The sequence below is a fragment of the Mya arenaria genome, chromosome 7 (genome assembly GCF_026914265.1).
Source record: "Mya arenaria isolate MELC-2E11 chromosome 7, ASM2691426v1".
In the NCBI taxonomy this organism is placed as follows: Eukaryota; Metazoa; Mollusca; class Bivalvia; order Myida; family Myidae; genus Mya; species Mya arenaria.
In genome coordinates this window covers 17,038,194-17,060,583 of record NC_069128.1, presented here as the reverse complement: position 1 = coordinate 17,060,583, position 22,390 = coordinate 17,038,194, and the positions used below count along the sequence as shown (strand labels likewise).

Genomic DNA, 22,390 nt, shown 5'->3' with positions numbered 1-22,390 from the left:
CATAAACAAATGTTTTGCTCTTCTGTTAAAACAATTTGTGCCTAAATCCATGCCTTGCACATGTATGTATTTTGTATTTGCTATAAACATGTCTGATATGTTTAATGCAATAAAATGTTGAATTGAATTTACAAATATTTGTCCATAGGAATAGTGCACATCTAGTGCTTATGTTCACACATATTTGTCAACAGGAATAAAACACACTTAGTGCATATGTTCACACATATTTGTCAACAGGAATAAAAAACACACTTAGTGCATACGTTCACACATATTTGTCCATAGGAATAGTGCACATTTAGTGCTTATGTTTACACATATTTGTCCATTAGAATAATCCCAATTAAGTGAAATGTTCACACATATTTGTCAACAGGAATAAAAAACACACTTAGTGCAAATGTTCACACATATTTTTCCATAGGAATAATCCACACAAAGTAAATGTTCACACATTTTTCTCCACAGGTATAATCTATTTCCATGAGGACCTGACCAGCAACTTGAAGTCATCTGAGCCCCAGCTCCTGCCTGACTCCTGGTTGAAGTGAGTGTTGTAACTATTAGGTCAATAGTTCAGAACTTTGTCAAGCTAGGTTGTTAATGTCATCATTGTTAACTTTCAGATCTATATCTGGATACACTTATGATCTCCAGTATTTCTAACAAGAATTGAGATGGCTATTTCACCTTTTTTATTTAAATGTATGAGGGCAACATTAAATAATTCTAGTTTAAAAGTTAACTTGGATCTCATTTATCACATTTTTAACTTAAACAAAGTTTTGAACAATGGCCCATAATTTATAAATTTTTAGGAAATTTTCAATTATCATAGCTATCTGGGCCTCAAAAAATATGTTTTGTGTCTGGGACCAGCCTTCAAAAAATAATGGTCGGTAGCAGGGCTTCTAAAAACCGACAATTTGCCGGTCAGGACTGATTTTGACTTTGCCAGACCGAGTGCAGTTACAGAAAATGCCTAAAAAATCAGTCCCAAAATTATATATTCATGAAAGTATATTGATGGAAAACACATTACAAAAATGTGTGACATGGTTGAAGCCCTGGTCGGTAATTTTTTTTTGCTATCATGGCAAGCACTACCTATGAATTATAATAATTAATCCCCTGCCACAGAGTTGAGGTTAACAGTCAAATGTTCACACATATAAGTAAATAAACAATCCAAGGTAATTAACAATTATGTCTCATCAACTTCAGGTTCCTGACACAGATACAAGAAAGGCCGGAGAAGATACTCCTGTGGTCGGAGGCCCTGCAAATACTTGATTCCCTAGTGAAGGGCCTCAGTATCTCGTACAGTTCCCTACAGGGGTCGGCCGAGAAGAGTTTGGAAACTGTGCTCAGATATCTACATGCTACAGGTAAGTTGGTGTAGAATTTGTTTTGTTACATATATTAACGGGACTGGGTTTTAACTCCTTTTAAAGGACCTCAATATTTTATACAGTTTCCTGCCGAGGATGTCGGCCGAGAAAAGCCATGAATCTGCTTCAGATATCAACTTGATTGCCATATGTTGGTTTGTCTTGAATTGATATTTATTTAAAGAGGAGCTGGGATGAGACCTTTGTTTAGGACCTCAATATCTCGTACAGTTCCCTACAGGGTCAACAGAGATAAGTCAGGACACTGTGCTCAGATATCTGCAAACCGTAGGTTGGTTTGTCTAGAATTGATATTTAAATAGGGGCTTGGATGGGACCAATCTTAAGGGCATCAATATCTTGTACAGTTCCGTACAGGGGTCGGCTGAGAAGAGCTTGGAAAATGTGCTCAGCTATCCATATGCCACAGGTTGATGGGTAAAAAACTTATTTTGGCGCATGTATAAAAGGAGCTGGGATTTAAACCCCCCTTTATATTGCCTTAATATTCAATACAGTTTCCTACAAGGGTTGAATGTGAAGACATCTGCATACCAGAGGTTGTGTGTGTTTTTCAAATGACATTGTTACCACCCATTTTATGTTATCTGCAAAATTTATAAGTCAGTTGAAGTTACGTTACGAAATGACCAAAATTACCTGCCAGAATACTTACTTGTTTCTTTTACAGGTGAAATAGTGTGGTACCATGACAACCCTAAGCTGCGGGGTATAGTTTTTCATCACCCGGAAACACTCGTTGAAATGTTAAGGGCGATCTTCAGGCATGACTTTAACGAGGTGGTCAACTATGTGGAGTCTTATGGACAACTTGCAGGTAAATGAATTTCATTGTGAGTAAATATATATTTGAGTATGGTGCAATAGTTTGATAATTTATGTCCTATTCCAGTCTTTTAAGCATAGCATACTTTTTCTACTTTTTCTAACTTTATTGCAAGGCTCCTAGTTTTTAAGAACCCGAAAATTGGCATATTAAAATCACATCGTCTGTCCATCTATCCATGGGTCGGGCTCAATTTCTTGTGTCATGACTGTAACTTTTTCTTGTTTGTATTTTATCTTGGAAAAACCTTACTATCCCTATTTGTTTAATGAAAAATGTTAGAGAAATTAAAGTACCCGCTGAATGGCTAAAAATACAGGTACGGAAATGAAGCGCTTAATTAAGAAAAAATCTGGGTAGGGGATAGGGTGGGGGCATATTCCCAGATCCCGGAGCTGGCTTGTTCCTTTTAGATTTAGTCCAGTTCAACAAATATTTTGTTTAATCTTTGCACTAAATGTATATCTTTATGAAATTGAATTGGCGATTCCTGAAAATCTTGAATTGATGTAGAAAAATTGTAAAATCATGAACTCCTGAAATAGTGAACAGGAAATCATGAGTTTGTGGAGAAGTATTATGAATTTGTGAAGAACATAAATAATTTGTGAATAAATATTATGTAGAAAAATCATGACGTAAAATTGTAATCTTGTGAAGTTGAAACAATAAATTTGTGAAGTTGTAATCATGAAATCATGGAGATAAAATGTCACCACGAGTCTTTTATATAATTGTTTTATATTCATGGCAGGTCTGACCCGAGGGAAGTTTGATGGTTTGAAAACTGCATTCCTACAGCGTGGCTTGATGACCACGGAACTACTGAACTTCTGTCTACAGCACTTTAGCCTAAGTCTTCAATCCCAAGACATCTTTGTCGACCTCATGCTGAAATTTGACCTATGTTACAAGGTTGGTATTTGTTTTCAATTTATTTCTCAATAAATCATTTTAAAATAAACATTCAATATTTTTTTCTGCGTGTGTTAACTTGCGTGATTTTACCTACGTCAGTTGTTCTCTTCGTAGGACACTTTACCGGTACTTACCATTGCTGCGTTTGTCTCCAGTCCTACATTTTCGGTCTGAAATTGACTTGAGAAAAACTGATAAAATCCTAATAGCATAGAAAGGACGCAGGCAATTTTTTTAGACGATAATTTTGGGTAAAAATGTGCGTCCTATGCATAGTATAATACTGTACATGTTAAGACAAACAGAACAGAACAGAACAGAACAGAAATTTTATTCGACTTAAGCATAATAAGCTCATCGTCACAACAATATGTATAGAAACAATGCATGGCATGTGACTAATATAACATAAGCTATATTAATAAATCAATCATAAGTTTGATATAAATATTGTGAGAGTGTGTATAACAATAACAAGAATGTCATCGATATTAAGGTATAATATGAAAAGGTAATGATTTCGGTGTTATAAAAATCTATATGAATTTCTCTCTATATATAAATACTTCTCAACGTTGATTAATACAGCCGCAAGGTTCAAGCTGCGTGATACATACAACTTTGTGGCTACTGTTTAAGGCTATGAATATTACAAAAAAAAGACAACAAAAACAACAACAACAATAACAACAAAAGGAAAAACACGCACACAAAAGGAAAAAGAATATGTACATCTCGTATGTCCTAAGGATCTACAGATTTATGTTTAAACACTACCGTTTATGATACAATCAAAATACCAAAGAAACATAGCAAAAATTTATACTATATTAAGGAATCACGTAATTTGAAGGACTTATCACAGTAAAGCGCTAACTTCCTTAGGGTGGTTTGGTTGTTACTTTGCATTAAAACAATATATTTTATCAAACTCGTATGAGTGTAAAAATACTTCGGAATATATTGACGTCTAAGGTCCGCATATACTGGACATTTGAGGACGAAATGAAATTCCACCCTTTCTGAACACCATTACCTTAGTCTTATCTATATTAACAGTGAGGTTCCATTTGCGACAGTATGAATGTAAACTATTTAGAGAATTCTGCAATCCTGCCTTAGTCTCTGATACAATAACCGCATCGTCGGCAAAAAGCAGCAAATAAATTGAAATATGGTCAATGTTAATTCCGACGTCAAGGTTTTCTTGTAAATGCATTTCAGTATCATTAAGAAAGAGAGAAAAAAATATCGGTGAGGTTATCTCTCCTTGAAACAGGCCAATGTCACTATTAAAAAAATCTGATATTGTTCCCAAGTGTTTTACACATAGTTTCACTTCATTATACATTGATCTTACTAGGGACAAAACTTTACCATCAATTCCCAACTTAATAAATTTATACCAGAGTCTGTTTCTATCAATGCAATCGTAAGCTTTTTTATAATCAATAAAACAACAGTAAAGCTTTTTTTTTCTTTCAAACTGCTTTTGAATCAATGAATGCAAAATAAAAACAGGATCCACAGTACTGTACTTATTTTTAAACCCAAATTGCGCATCTGTTAATATACTATTTTCCTCCGCCCACGCTTTTAATCTTTCATTCAATATAACAGTGAATAATTTTGAAAAACAGCTAGTAAGAGTTATCCCCCTATAATTATTTGGATCTGATTGATCACCCTTTTTATGGATTGGGATAATAACACCAGATGCCCAAGCCCTTAGAAATGACTTCATGTCCAATATATGATTAAAAAAAGAATTCAATGGCCCAATGATTAGTGGGACTGATACCTTAAAATACTCGTATAACAGATTGTCAATAGAAGCAGCCTTATTTGAGCCTAGTTTCCCAATTGCTTTTTTAATTTCATCATTTGTGATAGGTGCATCCAACGAATCAAATGTAACATTTTGTTCTACCTCCGCATCGAACTGGCCAACAAAATCATCATAGTCATCATTATCACGAGATTCAACACCTGACATGAGGTTACTAAAAAAAGTTTGAAATTCCTCGTTAGTGATATAATCGGACCCATTTACCATCTTCGATGGTTTAAATATTTTCCAAAATTCTCTTGGGGTCTTTCGTCTGAGATCATTCATTTTACGACAACGTGCAAAGTTGAATATATTTTTAGACTTCCGACACTGATACTTGTAGTCTTTCTTCGCGTTATACAAAGATGCTCTATCAACATCAAAATGGTTAAGATTAAATTGACGCACTGCATTTTTATATATTTCATATTTATGTTTACACAAATCGTCAAACCATTCCTGTTTCCTATTCCCATCATAATATCCGACATTTCTTTTTTTAGCTGTTTTACGAAAATACTTATTTCCGTGATCACATAAAAAGATTGTAAAAATCGATGTCAATCTATCAACATTCCCCTCCCCGCTGATCTCAGTATTTAGATCATGTATCAGGCTATCAATATTTTGTGTTATATCTCTCACAAAAGAAGCCGTGTATTTTGTATCAAATTTATAAAATGTGAATTCATTATTTCCATCGCTTGGATCCCGATGTATTGTCTTTATTTTAAATGAGAATGACACAGGTGCATGGTTAGAGAACGTATTAAAATCCCCGACTGTAAAATTTGCAAGCAGATCAAAATTATCATGGTGTGTCAACAAATAATCAACTACACTGGCCCCGTTATAGGTCATACAGGTATAATTCCCACGGTAAAGGCACGACAAAGTTGGGATTGCTTATGTGGTATGTGGGTCAAGGTCACTGTTTCTTAAAACAGAATAGAATGGTTTCTGTTCAATAACTTTAGTTTGCATTGATGGAAAGTGTAACTTGACGAGTAGGTAGCTTGAGGACATAGCTTGGGATTCGTTTGTGGCCTGTAGGGTCAAGGTCAATGTTATTAGAAAGGGTATTATAAATTAAACAATTTACCATTTTTAGCTCGACTATTCGAAGAATAAGTGGGCTATACTACTCGCCCCGGCGTCGGCGTCAACGTCCGGTTAAAGTTTTAGGGCAAGTTTGGATTTTCACTTATAAGTCCAATACCCTTCATTCAATTGACTTAATACTTCACACAGTTGTTCAGCGCCACAACATGATGAGGGTAGATAACTCCATATTATTCTTTACACAGATTATGGCCCCTGATTGACTATGGAACTTAGGTTAAAGTTTTAGGGCAGGTTGGGATATTTATTAATAACTTCTATACCCTTTGTTCAAATGACTTAATACTTCACACAGTTGTTCAGGACCATCACACAATAAGGTTACATAACTCCATATTATTTTTAATACAAGTTATGACCCCTGATTGACTTCGGTTAAAGTTTTAGGGCAGGTTAAGGTTTTAGGGCAAGTTGGGATTTTCACTTAAAACTCCAATACCATTCATTCAATTGACTTAATACTTCACACAGTTGTTCAGAGCCATCACATAATGAGGTTAGATAACTCCATATTATCTTTTATACAAATTATGGCCCCTGATTGACTATGGAACTTAGGTCAAAGTTTTAGGGCAGGTTGGGATATTTATTATTATTATGCCCCCCTTCGAAGAAGAGGGGTATATTGCTTTGCACAGGCATGTCGGTATGTCGGTCGGTCGGTCGGTCGGTCCGTCCGTCCGTCCGTCGGTAGACCAAAGCTTGTCCGAGTGATAACTCAACAATTCCTAGACGTATGGTCATCAAACTTCACATGAAGGTTGGGCCTGACCAGTATATGACCCCTATTGATTTTGGGGGTCATCGGGTCAAAGGTCAAGATCACAGTGACCTTTAATGGTAAAATAATTTTAAAGCTTGTCCGAGTGATAACTCAACAATGCCTGCACCCATGGCCCTCAAACTTGACATGGAGGTTGGGCCTGACCAGTAGATGACCCCTATTGTTTTTGGGGGTCATCAGACCAAAGGTCAAGGTCACAGTGACCTTGAATGGTAAAAGGTTGTCTGAGTGATAACGTGACAATGCCTGCACCCATGGCCCTCAAACTTGACTTGGAGGTTGGGCCTGAAAAGTAGATGACCCCTATTGTTTTTGGGGGTCATCTGGCCAAAGGTCAAGGTCACAGTGACCTTGAATGGTAAAAGGTTGTCCGATTGATAACTCAACAATGCCTGCACCCATGGTCCTCAAACTTGACTTGAAGAATTGGCCTGACCAGGAGATGACCCCTATGGTTTTTGGGGGTCATCTGGCCAAAGGTCAAGGTCACAGTGACCTGGAATGGTAAAAGGTTGTCCGAGTGATAACTCGATAATGCCTGCACCCATGGCCCTCAAACTTGACTTGGAGGTTGGGCCTGGCCAGAAGATGGTCCCTATTGATTTAAGGGGTCATTGGGCCAAAGGTCAAGGTCACAGTGACCTGGAATGGTAAAAGGTTATCCGAGTGATAACTTGACAATGGCTGCACCCATGGCCCTAAAACTTGATTAGTAGGTTGAACCCGGCCAGATGATTGTCCCTATTAATTTTAGGGGTCATTGGGCCAAAGGTCAAGGTCACAGTGACCTTGAATGATAAAAGGTTGTCCAAGTGATAACTCAACAATGCCTGAACCCATGGCCCTCAAACTTGACATGGAGGTTGGGCCTGACCAGTAGATGACCCCTATTGATTTTAGGGGTCAAAGGTCAAGGTCACAGTGACCTTGAAAGCAAACTCGACAATTCTTGGACCTATGGTCATCAAACTTGACATGAAGGTTGGGCCTGCCCAGTAGATGACCCCTATCGACTTTGGGGGTCATCAGGCCAAGGTCAATGTCACAGTAACCTTTAACGCAAAAAAGTTAGCAAATCTTCCCCTACTGATATCTCAACAATGCCTGAACCTATGATCATTAAACTTGACATGGATGTTAAGCCTGACCAGTAGATTCATAGAGCCAAAGGTCAAGGTCACAGTGATCTTGAATGGTAAAAGGTTGTCCGAGTGATAACTCAACAATGCCTGAACCCATGGCCTTCAAACTTGACTTGGAGTTGCATCTGACTTGTAGATGACCCCTTATGATTTAAGGGGTCATCGGGTCAAAGGTCAAGGTCACAGTGACCTTGAACAAAAAAAACTTGTCCTGTGATAACTTGACAATGCCTGCACCCATGGCCCTCAAACTTGACATTTAGGTTTCTGGTGACCAGCTGATGACTCTGGATTTTGAGTTCATAGAGTCAAAGGTCATGACGGTCATAACACACTTTATCCTCACACTTTAATGGTCATAATCTTAAAACAGCAACAAATCAGCTGTCATTTCGGTCCATGCATATTTCATTCAATTGTCCATATAATCCTGACAACATGGCGCTCAGGGGGGGCATAATGTTTGACAAACATCTCTTGTTTAATTTCTTCTTTACCCTTCATTCAATTGACTTAATACTTCACACAAGTGTTCAGGACCATCACCCAATGAGGTTACATAACTCCATATCCTTAATACAAGTTATGGCCCCTGATTGACTTAGGTTAAAGTTTTAGGCAAGTAAAAGTTAAGGGCAAGTTGGGATTTTAATAAAAAAAAACTTCTACACCTTTCAATCAATTCACTTAATAAAATTCAAAATTATTTACAACCATCTTACAACAAGAAACATTACTCCATTTTAACCCTAAATACAAATTATGTCCCTTGAATATATTTTTTTTTTTAAATTTCTTTTGACATTTTAACCATATTTTACCAAGGGAAAACTAGGAAGGATATACTATATGGCCCTTGAATTTTTTTATTTTTTTTTTAAAATTTCATTTTAATTTCTTTTGAAAGGCATACTTATATATTCTTAACCACATTTTCATAATGGGAAATCAAGTTATTTGAATGACTTGCGTCATTTTTCGGGTGGTGGGAGGGCAACATCAAAGTCACCTTATGTATTGAATAATTTTAGTTAGGTTTGACATAAATAGACCAAACGTGGTAATATTACATTGTTATTGTATTCACTTCTAAGTCAAAGCGGCGAAATTGAGCGCGCTGTCTTACGACAGCTCTTGTTTTTTATGTTTCTACTATTTTTTCTACCTTCAGGTTGAAGATTCAACAAGTGCCCCAGCCACCATGGGATCAGAACGTATTCTCCAGTTTCCATGGTTTCTACCGACCACTCCAATCCCTGATCTGGATACGAAGTGGCCTGATCAGGTAAAATCAGACCTCCCATTTTGAAATCTTGTCTATTTTTCGAAGAAAAATATGAAGTAGGCGTCGTAGCCTAGGTGTTGTCTCTGTGCAAAACATTTTCACCTTGGACATAAATTATAATTGTTTATGATTTGTAAAAACAATTTATAATTCATGAACTTGATATTTTCAAAGAAAATTCACGTTATTACGCTAGCTGCTGGTGTTGCTGTTGTTGTTAGCATCTCTGTCTATGTCAAATTATTATGATAGCTTTGTCTTTTTTCATTGTCATCAAGCTTTCATATTTTCCTTTCACTGGTCTTGTTTTATTATAATAACGCTTTCATATTTGCCTTCCACTGGTTTTGTTCTATTATAATAACGCTTTCATATATGCCTTCCACTGGTCTTGTTTTATTATAATAACGCTTTCATATTTGCCTTCCACTGGTCATGTTTTATTATAATAACGCTTTCATATTTGCCTTTCACTGGTCTTGTTTTATTATAAGAACGCTTTCATATTTGCCTTCCACTGGTCTTGTTTTATTATAATAACGCTTTCATATTTGCCTTCCACTGGTCATGTTTTATTATAATAACGCTTTCATATATGCCTTCCACTGGTCTTGTTTTATTATAATAACGCTTTCATATTTGCCTTCCACTGGTCATGTTTTATTATAATAACGCTTTCATATATGCCTTCCATTGGTCTTGTTTTATTATAATAACGCTTTCATATTTTCCTTCCACTGGTCATGTTTTATTATAATAACGCTTTCATATTTTCCTTCCACTGGTCTTGTTTAATTATAATAACGCTTTCATATTTTCCTTTCACTGGTTTTGTTCTATTATAATAACGCTTTCATATATGCCTTCCACTGGTCATGTTTTATTATAATAACGCTTTCATATTTTCCTTCCACTGGTCATGTTTTATTATAATAACGCTTTCATATTTTCCTTCCACTGGTCTTGTTTAATTATAATAACGCTTTCATATTTTCCTTTCACTGGTTTTGTTCTATTATAATAACGCTTTCATATATGCCTTCCACTGGTCTTGTTTTATTATAATAACGCTTTCATATTTGCCTTCCACTGGTCATGTTTTATTATAATAACGCTTTCATATATGCCTTCCACTGGTCTTGTTTTATTATAATAACGCTTTCATATTTGCCTTCCACTGGTCATGTTTTATTATAATAACGCTTTCATATTTTCCTTCCACTGGTCTTGTTTAATTATAATAACGCTTTCATATTTTCCTTTCACTGGTTTTGTTCTATTATAATAACGCTTTCATATATGCCTTCCACTGGTCTTGTTTTATTATAATAACGCTTTCATATTTTCCTTTCACTGGTTTTGTTCTATTATAATAACGCTTTCATATATGCCTTTCATTCGTTTTGTTCTATTATAATAATGCTTTCATATATGCCTTCCACTGGTTTTGTTTTATTATAATAACGCTTTCATATTTGCCTTCCACTGGTCTTGTTTTATTATAATAACGCTTTCATATTTACCTTCAACAGGTCCCATCAAATACTATTGAGCTTCGTTATCAGCTGCAGTTCCTAAAGAAAGGACTTCCAAATTTCTTCGAGAAAATGTCCGCCAGACTTCAGGGCATTGTCACTCAGCGAGAAGATTGGAAGGATGGTATCCTAGCAACGAGGAACAACACCAAGCTTCTACTGACCAGGAAGAAGATCCATGGACCAAGTTGTATAACTCTGTCGGTGAGGGGTGCAGAGCTCCAAGAGTTGTGGTTCCTGGTTTTGAACATAAGAAGTGAGATGCTGACTTTATTGAAGGTATGCACTATTTAATCAATGGTTGTTAATTTTAATGGTGCTCAATTTAGGTTCATTGCAAAAATTTTAATATTTATTTTTTATTTTTATGCATTGTCGTGTTTAACTCATTTGACTTCATTGGTCAAAACAAAAAAATGCATGTAATTTAGGAACAGATAAAAAAATATAAGCAAAATTTTTGCCCTTTTTGAACTGGGGAAATTGTGACTGGGTAGCTATTAATTAAAAATAAGCATTTATAAAGGCTTATACTTTTTTATCTGTACCTAAAAGCATGTTTGCATTTTTCCCCAATCAAAAATGTTATGTAGTCATACTCAATATCCAAAACAGATAGTATTGATTATATTCTCCGAGAATGCTGTTTGTTGGAGTTAATAGTCTCAATCCAATGTAGGTTGACCAGTAAAGATGCTTACTTTTCTAATCTTCATTTGCAGCTTCTGTTTTCCTTATTTTAATTCCAAACTAGTGGTTCTAAATTTCAGGATTTATTGCAAAATCAAGATTGACCTTTTAATTTATTTTCAGACTTTTGTGCAGTTAAAAAGTGTTTTTTTTGCTGGGACATTAGCATCAAAAACAGTAGAAATTACCTTGAGATGAATATAAATGGCTTTTGAAACCAATACAAAAGCAGTGCAAGCTCCTTTATCCTTCTTTGGGCATAAATCCCTTTTTTTAAAACAGATCCCCCCACCTCCATTTTTTTCAGAATTCCCCCCACCTCCATTTTTCAGGATTAACAATTTGCAGCTGTTAGAACTCCTGTCAAAACACTCAGTACTTATGATTATCATTGTTTTCCAGGAATGGCCATTTGTTAAAGTGGACGAGTACATGGTCTGTGCCCACTGTATACTGACTGGCGAGGCCACACCATACTTGTGGAGGGGCGAGATTCTCAACATGAAGTGTCCGAAGGGGATTTACGAGATCAAGTGCTCCAGAAATGATGCACGGGTGCCGTCTTGCCTAGTGTACCCGCTGGACCCAGGTAGGGATTTCATTTTGTGTAGTGGTCGTTTTATGCAAGGTGACAAGCCAATACCGATGAAAGTTAGTCAAATTAAATTGTACTTACATTGTAGCTGCACTCTAACAGATTGAGCTTTTTGAGCCATTTTTTTCACAGATTGACCGTTATCAGCCAATTTTTTCTTGAATGTCTGGAAACCAGTGATATAGGACTGCTGATCAGATCGAAGTTTTTTATATTTGCTGTCAAAAATTGTTGTTTCACTGGTTTCCAGACATTTATGCAAAAATTTACTAATTCCAAGACAAAATAATAAAAAAAGTAATTTCCAAACAGAAAATCTGTGAGATTTTGGCTTTAAAGTCATTGAAACAAGCCAGATTACATAAAATTGTTTTTAATGTTTATAGTTGAAGCACGCGTGGCTGTGTAAAAAGTTGAAAATCGAAAAAGCTATGCAAGCATTTATCAATGCCAGGCTTGTGCTAAGTTTAATTTCAACCACTGTTATGCTTGTTAAAAAATATGCTTGATAATTTTCTGTATCAGACAATAACACATATTGATTGAATATATTTCAGAATTTTCACAAAGTGATATTGGCAGACACATCACTATAGTAACTGATTTTCTTCGCAGCATTTCTGATTCCACTGACGGGGGAGGTGAGTTATGTTCAGAATGTTTGTTACATCACAAGTTAGTATTAATAGTTGTTTTAAGAATATTTGTTACATAACAGGATAATAAAGCTATTTTTAGAAAATTTGTTACATCACAGGATATTAAATTTATTTTGGCAATATTTGTTACATCTCACAATATTAAAGTTGTTTTTAGAATATTTGTAACATCACAGGATATTAAAGTTATTTTTAGAATATTTGTTACATCACAGGATAATAAAGGTGTTTTTAGAATATTTGTTACATCTCACAATATTAAAGTTATTTTTAGAATATTTGTTACATCACAGGATATTAAAGTTATTTTTAGAATATTTGTAACATCACAGGATATTAAAGTTAGTTTTAGAATATTTGTTACATCACAGGATATTAAAGTTGTTTTTAGAATATTTGTAACATCACAGGATAATAAAGTTATTTTTAGAATATTTGTTACATCACAGGATATTAAAGTTATTTTTAGAATATTTGTAACATCACAGGATAATAAAGTTATTTTTAGAATATTTGTTACCTCACAGGATATTAAAGTTATTTTTAGAATATTTTTTTCATCACAGGATATTAAAGTTATCTTTAGAATATTTGTTACATCACAGGATATAAGAGTTACTTAAATATATCTACTACATGTCATTGTAGCGTACTACCAATGAAATGTTTATGTGTTGTGTTTTTCGTTACATATCTCGTTTTAGAGCCATCATGGCCCTCTTGTTTTATATAAAAATAATATATATCTCAATTTTCATGATTTCTTCAAAGCTAGGAGACTTTTAGTTCTAATTACTTCCTTACTCATACTCTGTAACCTATCATAAAGGTCATGAATCCGCTGGGGTGCCGAGGATGTGCCTTACTGTACATGTCGGTTTCTGCAACATTTCAGGCCTTCTGACTGACCTGATCCTGTTACGTATCGCAGCCAAACTTGGAGTAGAGTGGATAACAGTGGCCTTAGAGCTGGGTCTCATCCAGGCACAGATAGAACACATACAGATGGACAATGAAAAATCTAACACACATAGACATATATTCCTTGCACTTATCAAGTAGGACTGTTTTTAGTTACATTATATATATAGATCTGTAATAGTTGTACTTATTACTTATCATATCGGACGTTTCATTATGCCACACCCAACATACCCAACATAGTCATGAAATTCAACTCAGTTAATTTGAAGCCATTATTAGTATTAGTGCTTGACACACCAAAAAGGTTAGTCTAAACCATATAATTCACTGTCAAACCAAAGGTTTTGGAATGGAGACATTGTTTTGACATGTTTTCTGTCATTTTTTTCTGTTCATCCTTCCCTCCGTCCATCATTTTTTTCTGTCCAGAACCATATCTTGGTAGGAATTTGTCATATAATGTTCAAACTTGGTCAGTATGTTCCTCTTGAAGAACAGGCTCGACCGCTTGTAAATGTAGGTCACATGAGGTAAAAAACTAGGTGACTATGTCAAATCCTTTAAACCCACTAGAGGCATTATAATGAGTCCATTATTCATCAGACTTAAACAGAATGTTTCCCCATGTTGAACTCTTGGACTATTTTAAAGCTGCAGGGTCACATGTGTAAGCACACAGATTAATATCTCAGCAACTACTTGATGTATTGCATTGAGACTTTATACAATGGTACTCAACCATCCAATCTACTTAAATAACCAAGTAAGATAACTCTAGTTTGCATTAAATTCAAATAATGGCCCCTTTTTTATTCAACATAAAAAATCTGGTTAAGGTTTTGCATGTAACCACATTTAAGTCAATACATCAGCGAATACATCATGTATTGAAACTTTACACACAGGCTCCCAACCATTTTACCTTCTTATTTAAGCAAGTAAGATAACTCTATCTTTCATTTTCATATTATATAATTTTTGCCCCTTTATTATGCGAAATTCTGGTTAAGGTCATGCATGTTAGCACACATAGGATAATATCTCAGCAACTACTTGATGTATTGCATTGAGACTTTATACAATGGTATTCAACCACCCAACCTACTTGAATAACCAAGTTAGATAACTATTTTTCGCAAATAATGGCCCTTTATTATTAGACTTAAAAATTCTGGTTAAAATTTTGCATGTAACCACATTTATGTTAATATCTCAGCACATCACGTATTTCATTGAAATCTAATCTAACAGTGATCCATGCATGTTTCGCCAAAACTTTTCAATCCTTACATTGAAAAGCGGTGGAATAGTCAAGTGCGCTGTCTCTGTGACAGATCTTGTTTTTGATTAGAATACAGATAATTCCTATCTAAAGTATAAAAACTCTTAAAAAAGTTAATGTGATGCAAATTATTGGAAAACAAAAATAGTTAGCTTATCTTAATCCTGTTATAAGAGGTTTAAGACTTTTCGAGAAATTTTGGCCAAATGCACAAAACATAAGTCCCAAACTGGTTTGTTCCATTCTTCAGATGGCGTGATGAAGTGACTAAAGCCAGTGGTCAGGAAGACTTAATCGAGGAACTCTTGGAAGCCATAACTAATGCAAACAGGGCTGACCTCGCTTTGGAACTCCGAGAACAATATGTAGGTGAGTGAATATTAAAGGTTAGTGATAAGCAGAAAATGTTCTTCTTACAAATATGATGTCAACATGAAATGTGATAGTGTAAGCAGGAAACATGATGTCAGCATGATATGTGATAGTGTAAGCAGGAAACATGATGTCAGCATGATATGTGATAGTGTAAGCAGGAAAAATGATGTAAGCATGAGATGTGATAGTGTAAGCAGGAAACATGATGTCAGCATGATATGTGATAGTGTAAGCAGGAAACATGATGTAAGCATGAGATGTGAAAGTGTAAGCAGGAAACATGATGTAAGCATGAAATGTGATAGTGTAAGCTGGAAAAATGATGTAAGCATGAAATGTGATAGTGTAAGCAGGAAAAATGATGTAAGCATGAGATGTGATAGTTTAAGCTGGAAAAATGATGTAAGCATGATATGTGATAGTGTAAGCTGGAAAAATGATGTAAGCATGAAATGTGATAGTGTAAGCATGAAAAATGATGTAAGCGTGATATGTGATAGTGTAAGCAGGAAAAATGATGAAAGCGTGAGATGTGATAGTGTAAGCAGGAAAAATGATGTAAGCGTGAGATGTGATAGTGTAAGCAGGAAAAATGATGTCAGCATGATATGTGATAGTGTAAGCAGGAAAAATGATGTCAGCATGATATGTGATGGTGTAAGCAGGAAAAATGATGTAAGCATATGTGATAGTGTAAGCTGGAAAAATGATGTAAGCATGAAATGTGATAGTGTAAGCAGGAAAAATGATGTAAGCATGAAATGTGATATGATCATGAAATATGATGTTAATAGAATAGATGATTGAAACTAGGAAAAAGTATGTACAGTATTTAGGAAAATTCATAGTACATTCCCTATTTTTTCTAGATGCTTTTAGGCAAAATTTTAAGAAAGAAATTTAAATAGATTTCTAGGTTCTTTGATAAGTTTATACAACCAGTAACGAATCTTGTCTGGACTACTTCAGTGGTCAAATACAAGTTTTAAACTTCATAGGAAGCATTAGGTTTGCATTTTGAATACTAGTGAGGATGTTCACTCACAAAACTATCTTTTGATATTCATTAGAATGTTTTATTTTGTTTCAGGGAACTGATGTGCTCCCATGAAGTTGAATTTGAAGAGGATTTCACCGTAGACAGTACTCACAGTTGTGACCATTGACATTCATTCATTCCATTAAGAATATAATGTTGTGATGCTGTGATTGACTAAAGACAAAGATAGACAATTTTAGGCTTTCATGTGAACATTGTGTATAGTAACAGGGATGTGATTTGTCTGCGGATTCGCGGAATTCCACGCATCTAATGGCCCCATAGACCCCCCCCCCCCCAAAAAAAAATAAAAAAATAAATAATAATAATATTTTTTTTTTTATAATTTTTATTTATTTTTTTACCTGAATAAAGTTATTTGGCTGCTTTCAGTTGTTCAAGTTAAAGTCAGGCGAGCCCTCAAAAGAGCTTCTAAAAAGCCATTTTTTCTTCTACAGCAGTGCGCTTTTGACCCCAAGAGCGCCCCATAAACCCATGGCCGAAAATGTTTCAGCCCTCCAGCTGCCAGGTCAATCACATCCCTGAGTTAGCTGTTCACGACTGACTTCAGACAATGGCATAGCAATTTTTGACTGCCATTGGTACCTAAGTAAGCTCTAAATCGATAATGTTTTGAAACTTCGATATATATAGCAATTAGTCTGTGCTGTTGATGAAATAATTACCATATTGCCTGAACTGAATGTAGGGATCATCATTTATACATGGAACATGTGCATTGCCACTGAAAGTGTGGAGAAATAATCATACAGTGTGGATGCCAGTACACATGTGGTGCTTTAGTGAGAACTCATGATTGTTTGATTATATATACATGCATATTTAATTTCCATGTAAATGTACACATCATTTTAATATGTTGTCTAGTAACTCTAGTTAGAATAAGATCATTAATTGAATGCATAAATTTCAAAGTATGACGATAAGAAATTTATTATTATTATTTTTATATTAATCCGGAAATCTGTATAGAGAGCTTATGACCTTAGACTATTGTTCAATTTTAAAAGTTTATTTCTCAGACATTTGCATAAAAAACAGTACAAAGTACCCTGAAATAAAAATAAATGATAAAGGGATCAATTTCAAACGTGTCTTAACCCCTTGACTCTGCTTTGGGCATTAATTCCTCATACTCAAACATATGGTACCTCAGGATTGACATTTTTCAGCTGTTAAAACCCCAGATTATTATAAATATTGTTAATGTAATAATTATTATTTCTCCCGAAATGGGAGTCATAATAATTATATTAACAATATTTATATTATTTGTTTTTTGTCTGTCTGTCTGTCAGTTTGTCTGTATGTCACACTTTGTTTCTGCTTAACAATTATGGAACACTTGGACCTAGGAATTTCATACTTGGTTTGCAGGTTTGTCATGGCCAGTAGATGACTTCTGTATATTTTGACAGCATTAGGTCAAAGGTCAAGGTTACGATGACCTTGAGGTGAAAAAAAGGTTTTCCCTCAATGACAAGACCTGTTTTGTCCAGGAACTTCATAATTGGAATGCCAGTTGGTCATGACTAGTATCTGACCTATATTGATTTTTAGATCAGTAAGTCAAAGGTCAAGGTTGCAGTTATCTGAAAGTCAGAAACTTGGTATTGTTCATAAAACAAAATAGTACTTTTTACATCCATCTTGTCACAATAATCTTAATATTTACAGGATCACTGATCTAATGCAGTAGATGCTCACTATTGAATAAAGGTGAATAAGCCACACTTCAAGGTCACTGTTGGTTTGTCTCCAGTCAAAAGATATAATTTTATGCCTATCATTGATCAATTCTTAGCTACAACCACACAATGAGAGTGACAATCACTTTTTCAAAAAAGCAATCTTAGTTTATTTTTACATAACTGGAGAACCATTTCTTTTTTACATTTTTTCAAGCTGTTAGGTCTTAAAACTGTATTGGTTTACAGTTCTTTATGCAACATCTTAACACTTAAATATTGCTTTAAATTTGTGTGTGTGGGGGGGTATTTTTGCTAATATGATACATAGGATACAAAATTCAAATCCCTCAAAAAATGATATAAGGAAAACATAATGCATCTTAAAATCAGTTAATATATATTATATATATATATAACGCACAAAACAAACTTAAGAATTTAAAGCTATCTACAGTTATATGTTTTTATAATCGGGCCATGTTGGTGCAAAGTTTATTTACAAATTGTACAAAGGACATGCATCAGAAAGTCTAAGGGAATTATACATGTATAGCTTATTGTATAATTCATAATATTCATCTGTAGACTTAATTTGCTCTCAAAGGGATATAAAGAGTTGTGATTAGCAATCAAATTGTTTAATCATATCTTTGGGCTTGTATTCATAAAACATCTTAAAAGTCATTTTTTAACTTAAGTCATTTCCCTAAGTTAAACATCTCACCTTCATAATGATAAAATAACTTGATGATATCTAATTAACTTCATGTTCATTAATAGTATGTAAATATACATACTTCTATGTTTAAAACGCCTTGACTTTTCTTTGAATTTGTCTATGAAAGTATAGGAAATTGACTTAAGAAATGACTTAAATGTTTTATAAATACCAGCCTTGGTTTCATAAGTTTGTCTATCAATACAATCAATTGGTACTTCTTTGATAATCATGGGGCTGATTGTTCAGAAATGTGTTGAAGTTAATAATATTGTTAACTTTCAAATTGTTACTGCTTTTGAAGTTTAATGAATATTTCTAGCAAGATTCGAGACCATTGTTTCAATTGATTAATTTAGATATGTGAGCAAATTGTCAACTATTTGACGTTTAAAAGTTAACAACAAACTTGTTAACTTTGTCGTTAACTTTAACAAAGAGCTGACCAATCAGCTTAATGCTATTCAAGCGACAAAGGTATCTTTGGAAATGATTGTCTAGTCCGGATTGATTATGACTATTGTCTGTTGATTACATGTATACCTTGTTGATGATAATTCATTTTGTTAATTCATTTTGTTAAATGTATTGTTTTAGGAGTAAAAACTGGTGGTATGAGTGGATGAATGAAATTTCTTTCATGCTTTTCGATGAAATATGGAGTTTTATCAGTGAAATAACAACAGTGAAAATATCAATTTGATATTTTCACTGCAAAATAAGAGTGAAAATATCAAGTTTCAGAACTACTTTTAAAATCCTTTGTTGTTACTTCCCCTTCCCACTTTGCCACTCGTGAAAATATTTTTCTATGACGCTTGTGAAATAAAATTTGATCTTACACTGAAATAAACAAATATCCTCTATGTATTGGTCAAGTGACCAGACTGAATCAAAAATTAATCAGGCATAAACAAAAAATTGTTTGTTTCCATTAACCTGAATGTCTTTATTATTTTCCTCCCGACCCTGCATTTTTTGGCTGTAATGTGTTGTGTTTTTTTCCATAATTTCTTAAAAAATGTTCATTAATGAGAGAACATGTTAAAATTTTACAATTTATATCTAAAACTCGCTACAATAGGGATATCATAAGTTATGGGGTTAGTTTGTGACCCAATATGGGATATAAGAGGCAAAGGAAACCATATCGTTCAAACCTGATTATGGTTTCCTGTGCCCTGTTTATGCCATATGATATGGCAACCTGTTTACATGTTTAAATATTTCATTTATGCATTGGAATATTTATTGGAATCGGAAAATAGACGCCATTTTGGTACGGTATAAATTTGGTGACCCAATATGGAAATATATTGAGTCACGGTGTGACCCTCCTAGACCAATGGCATTGCGTCATTTATGTTGGCGGCGTGATATACCTTGATAAAGGTCAGTTCGCTACAGAATGCCAGTTCTCAAAAAAAAAAAAAATATCAAAAAAATAATTATACCTACCTACCTACCTACCTACCCTATTTTCTTTGGAAATGTTAGTGGAAATAAAGAATTGTTTTTGTCTAACGATAGAAGAATGCAATTGTGTAATATTTTGAATTACATTATGTTTTAATTGCACTTAAATAAACTATGTTTGAATTTACATTATGCATACACTCCTAGTTTATTCGATTAGTTGTAAATTCTGACGTCTTTTTCAGCATAATGGTAATGTGCTATTCAAAGTGTAAAAAAAGATAATTGTATATTAAAGTTTGTGTATATTTACGTGCTAGAAATGTATTAAAGCAAAGCAAAGCCTATCCGTTAGATTTTAATTCTCAAATTTGAGCTAATTTTTCTACAAGATTATAATGCACTTACAAGCATTCTTTACTACGTTTTAATAAACTATGTACTTCAATTATTATACATGCTTTTCAATCATTTGCAAAGATATATAAATTTGATGTTTTTCACAGTTTTGAAATTTAAGACTGTTCAAACTATTCAAATGAAAAAATCCAATGTACATTCTTCGACTTTATTTTCGAAATTATGTTACAGCGCGCTTATTGAAATAAAGCATAGCACAGAGTGAAATATTTACCGATGGGGTTCATGATTTGAAAGTTATTACAATTTTACATTTAAACAAACAGTTATTCTCCATTTTGCTTTATCTGACTTTAAAAATTATGAGAAATTTTGCAAAATATTCACAAAATTGCATGAATGAAGTTTATTGTTTTATTTATTTATTTGTATTAACATCAGCCTCTTACATTTATCAAGGATTTCTTATTCAGGTAATTCAACATGTGAAGTGCAATGTTTTTACTATATGTTCATTGAATACTTATGTTAGCATAACTTCACATGCACTGATTTTCAGTTTTAATGTATGGATTATTTAAATTACTGAGTGAGGTTATTGGGGCAATTGATTCGAACTTTGTTAATGTCTTTGTTGTAAACCTTCAAAACTTGGTGTGTTTTTTGGCAAGATTTAAAGCTGCACTCTCACAGATTGGATGTTTTGACAACTTTTTTATTTTTTTGTCTTGGAACGAGCCAATTTTGCGAAAATCCATGGAAACCAGTTATATTAGACTGCTGACAAAAAATAGATCGCAGATTTTTATACTTTAGTTAAAAAAATAATGTTTTATGCATTTTTCTTAAACTGTTAGTAACAGATTAAGCCATAAAACATTAATTTTCGAATGGAAATATGAAAATCTACAATCTGATTTTTTGTCAGCAGTCTTATATCACTTGTTTGCAGATATTTACGCAAAAATTTGCTCTTTCAAAGACAAAGTATAAAAAAGTTTTAAAAATGGTAAATCTGTGAGAGTGCAGCTTTAAGGCAACTGTTTCGGCTGCATCTGATATATTTAAATATCTGAACACATCATTAAATTGTTCACCAGATTGCCGTTGATCTTATAGTTAACAAAGTTCTGAACAGCACGCCCACATAGCAGATTTCTGCTTAATTGAAGTGCTCCTATATAAAATAAGGCATGAAATGATTGTGTGTGTTACTTGATGTCTGTACATTAGCCTTGTTAAATGATATTCTTCTTTAAATGTATGTAATAAATAACTGTACAACAAGTCATAAGTGTCAGCCTTGTGTCTTTATCTCACTGTTGTGCTGGTCGGGATTGGAGGAGCTGTGTATGACAAACATATGTGCTTGTATGCTTGCCAGTATTGGCATACTTTGAATTTGCCGGGCCTTGGGTCCACAATTCAACACTAGTAAGATAATTATGTTTTAAATAAACTTTTATTGTGTATATCCTTTATATCCAGATATATTATAAAAGCTATCAACGGTGGCCAAACATGCTTATATATACGATTCTTAGCTCTACTGACCAAAGGCCAGGTAATGCTATTTTTAGCCAAGTCTACATGAGCGAAGAGTATTTTTAGCCAAGTTTACATGTAAAGTCACGATTGCTTGTAAATGTTTGTTCAAATTATGCCCATGGGGTCATTACTGGCCACGCCCCCGGCTTCACAGGTTACGTATACTTAAATTGGGAAATGTTAAAAACCTTTTTGTCTGAAACAGCTATGCAGA

General features: G+C 34.1%; 1 protein-coding gene across 2 annotated transcripts in view; it reads left to right on the top strand.

Annotated features, from left to right (window-relative positions):
- Positions 1-21,916, top strand: part of LOC128240903 (malignant fibrous histiocytoma-amplified sequence 1 homolog) — a 45,770-nt gene extending 23,854 nt beyond the window's left edge. For both annotated transcript variants that reach the window (XM_052957891.1, XM_052957890.1), the window contains exons 9-19: positions 472-550; positions 1,228-1,391; positions 2,086-2,232; positions 2,996-3,156; positions 9,210-9,323; positions 10,856-11,137; positions 11,951-12,137; positions 12,701-12,784; positions 13,698-13,860; positions 15,259-15,377; positions 16,474-21,916. In XM_052957891.1, the coding sequence (XP_052813851.1) occupies positions 472-550; positions 1,228-1,391; positions 2,086-2,232; positions 2,996-3,156; positions 9,210-9,323; positions 10,856-11,137; positions 11,951-12,137; positions 12,701-12,784; positions 13,698-13,860; positions 15,259-15,377; positions 16,474-16,481 (1,508 nt within the window). In that variant the 3' untranslated portion in view covers positions 16,482-21,916. The remainder of the gene's footprint in view (positions 1-471; positions 551-1,227; positions 1,392-2,085; positions 2,233-2,995; positions 3,157-9,209; positions 9,324-10,855; positions 11,138-11,950; positions 12,138-12,700; positions 12,785-13,697; positions 13,861-15,258; positions 15,378-16,473) is intronic.
- Positions 21,917-22,390: the final 474 nt, after the last annotated feature.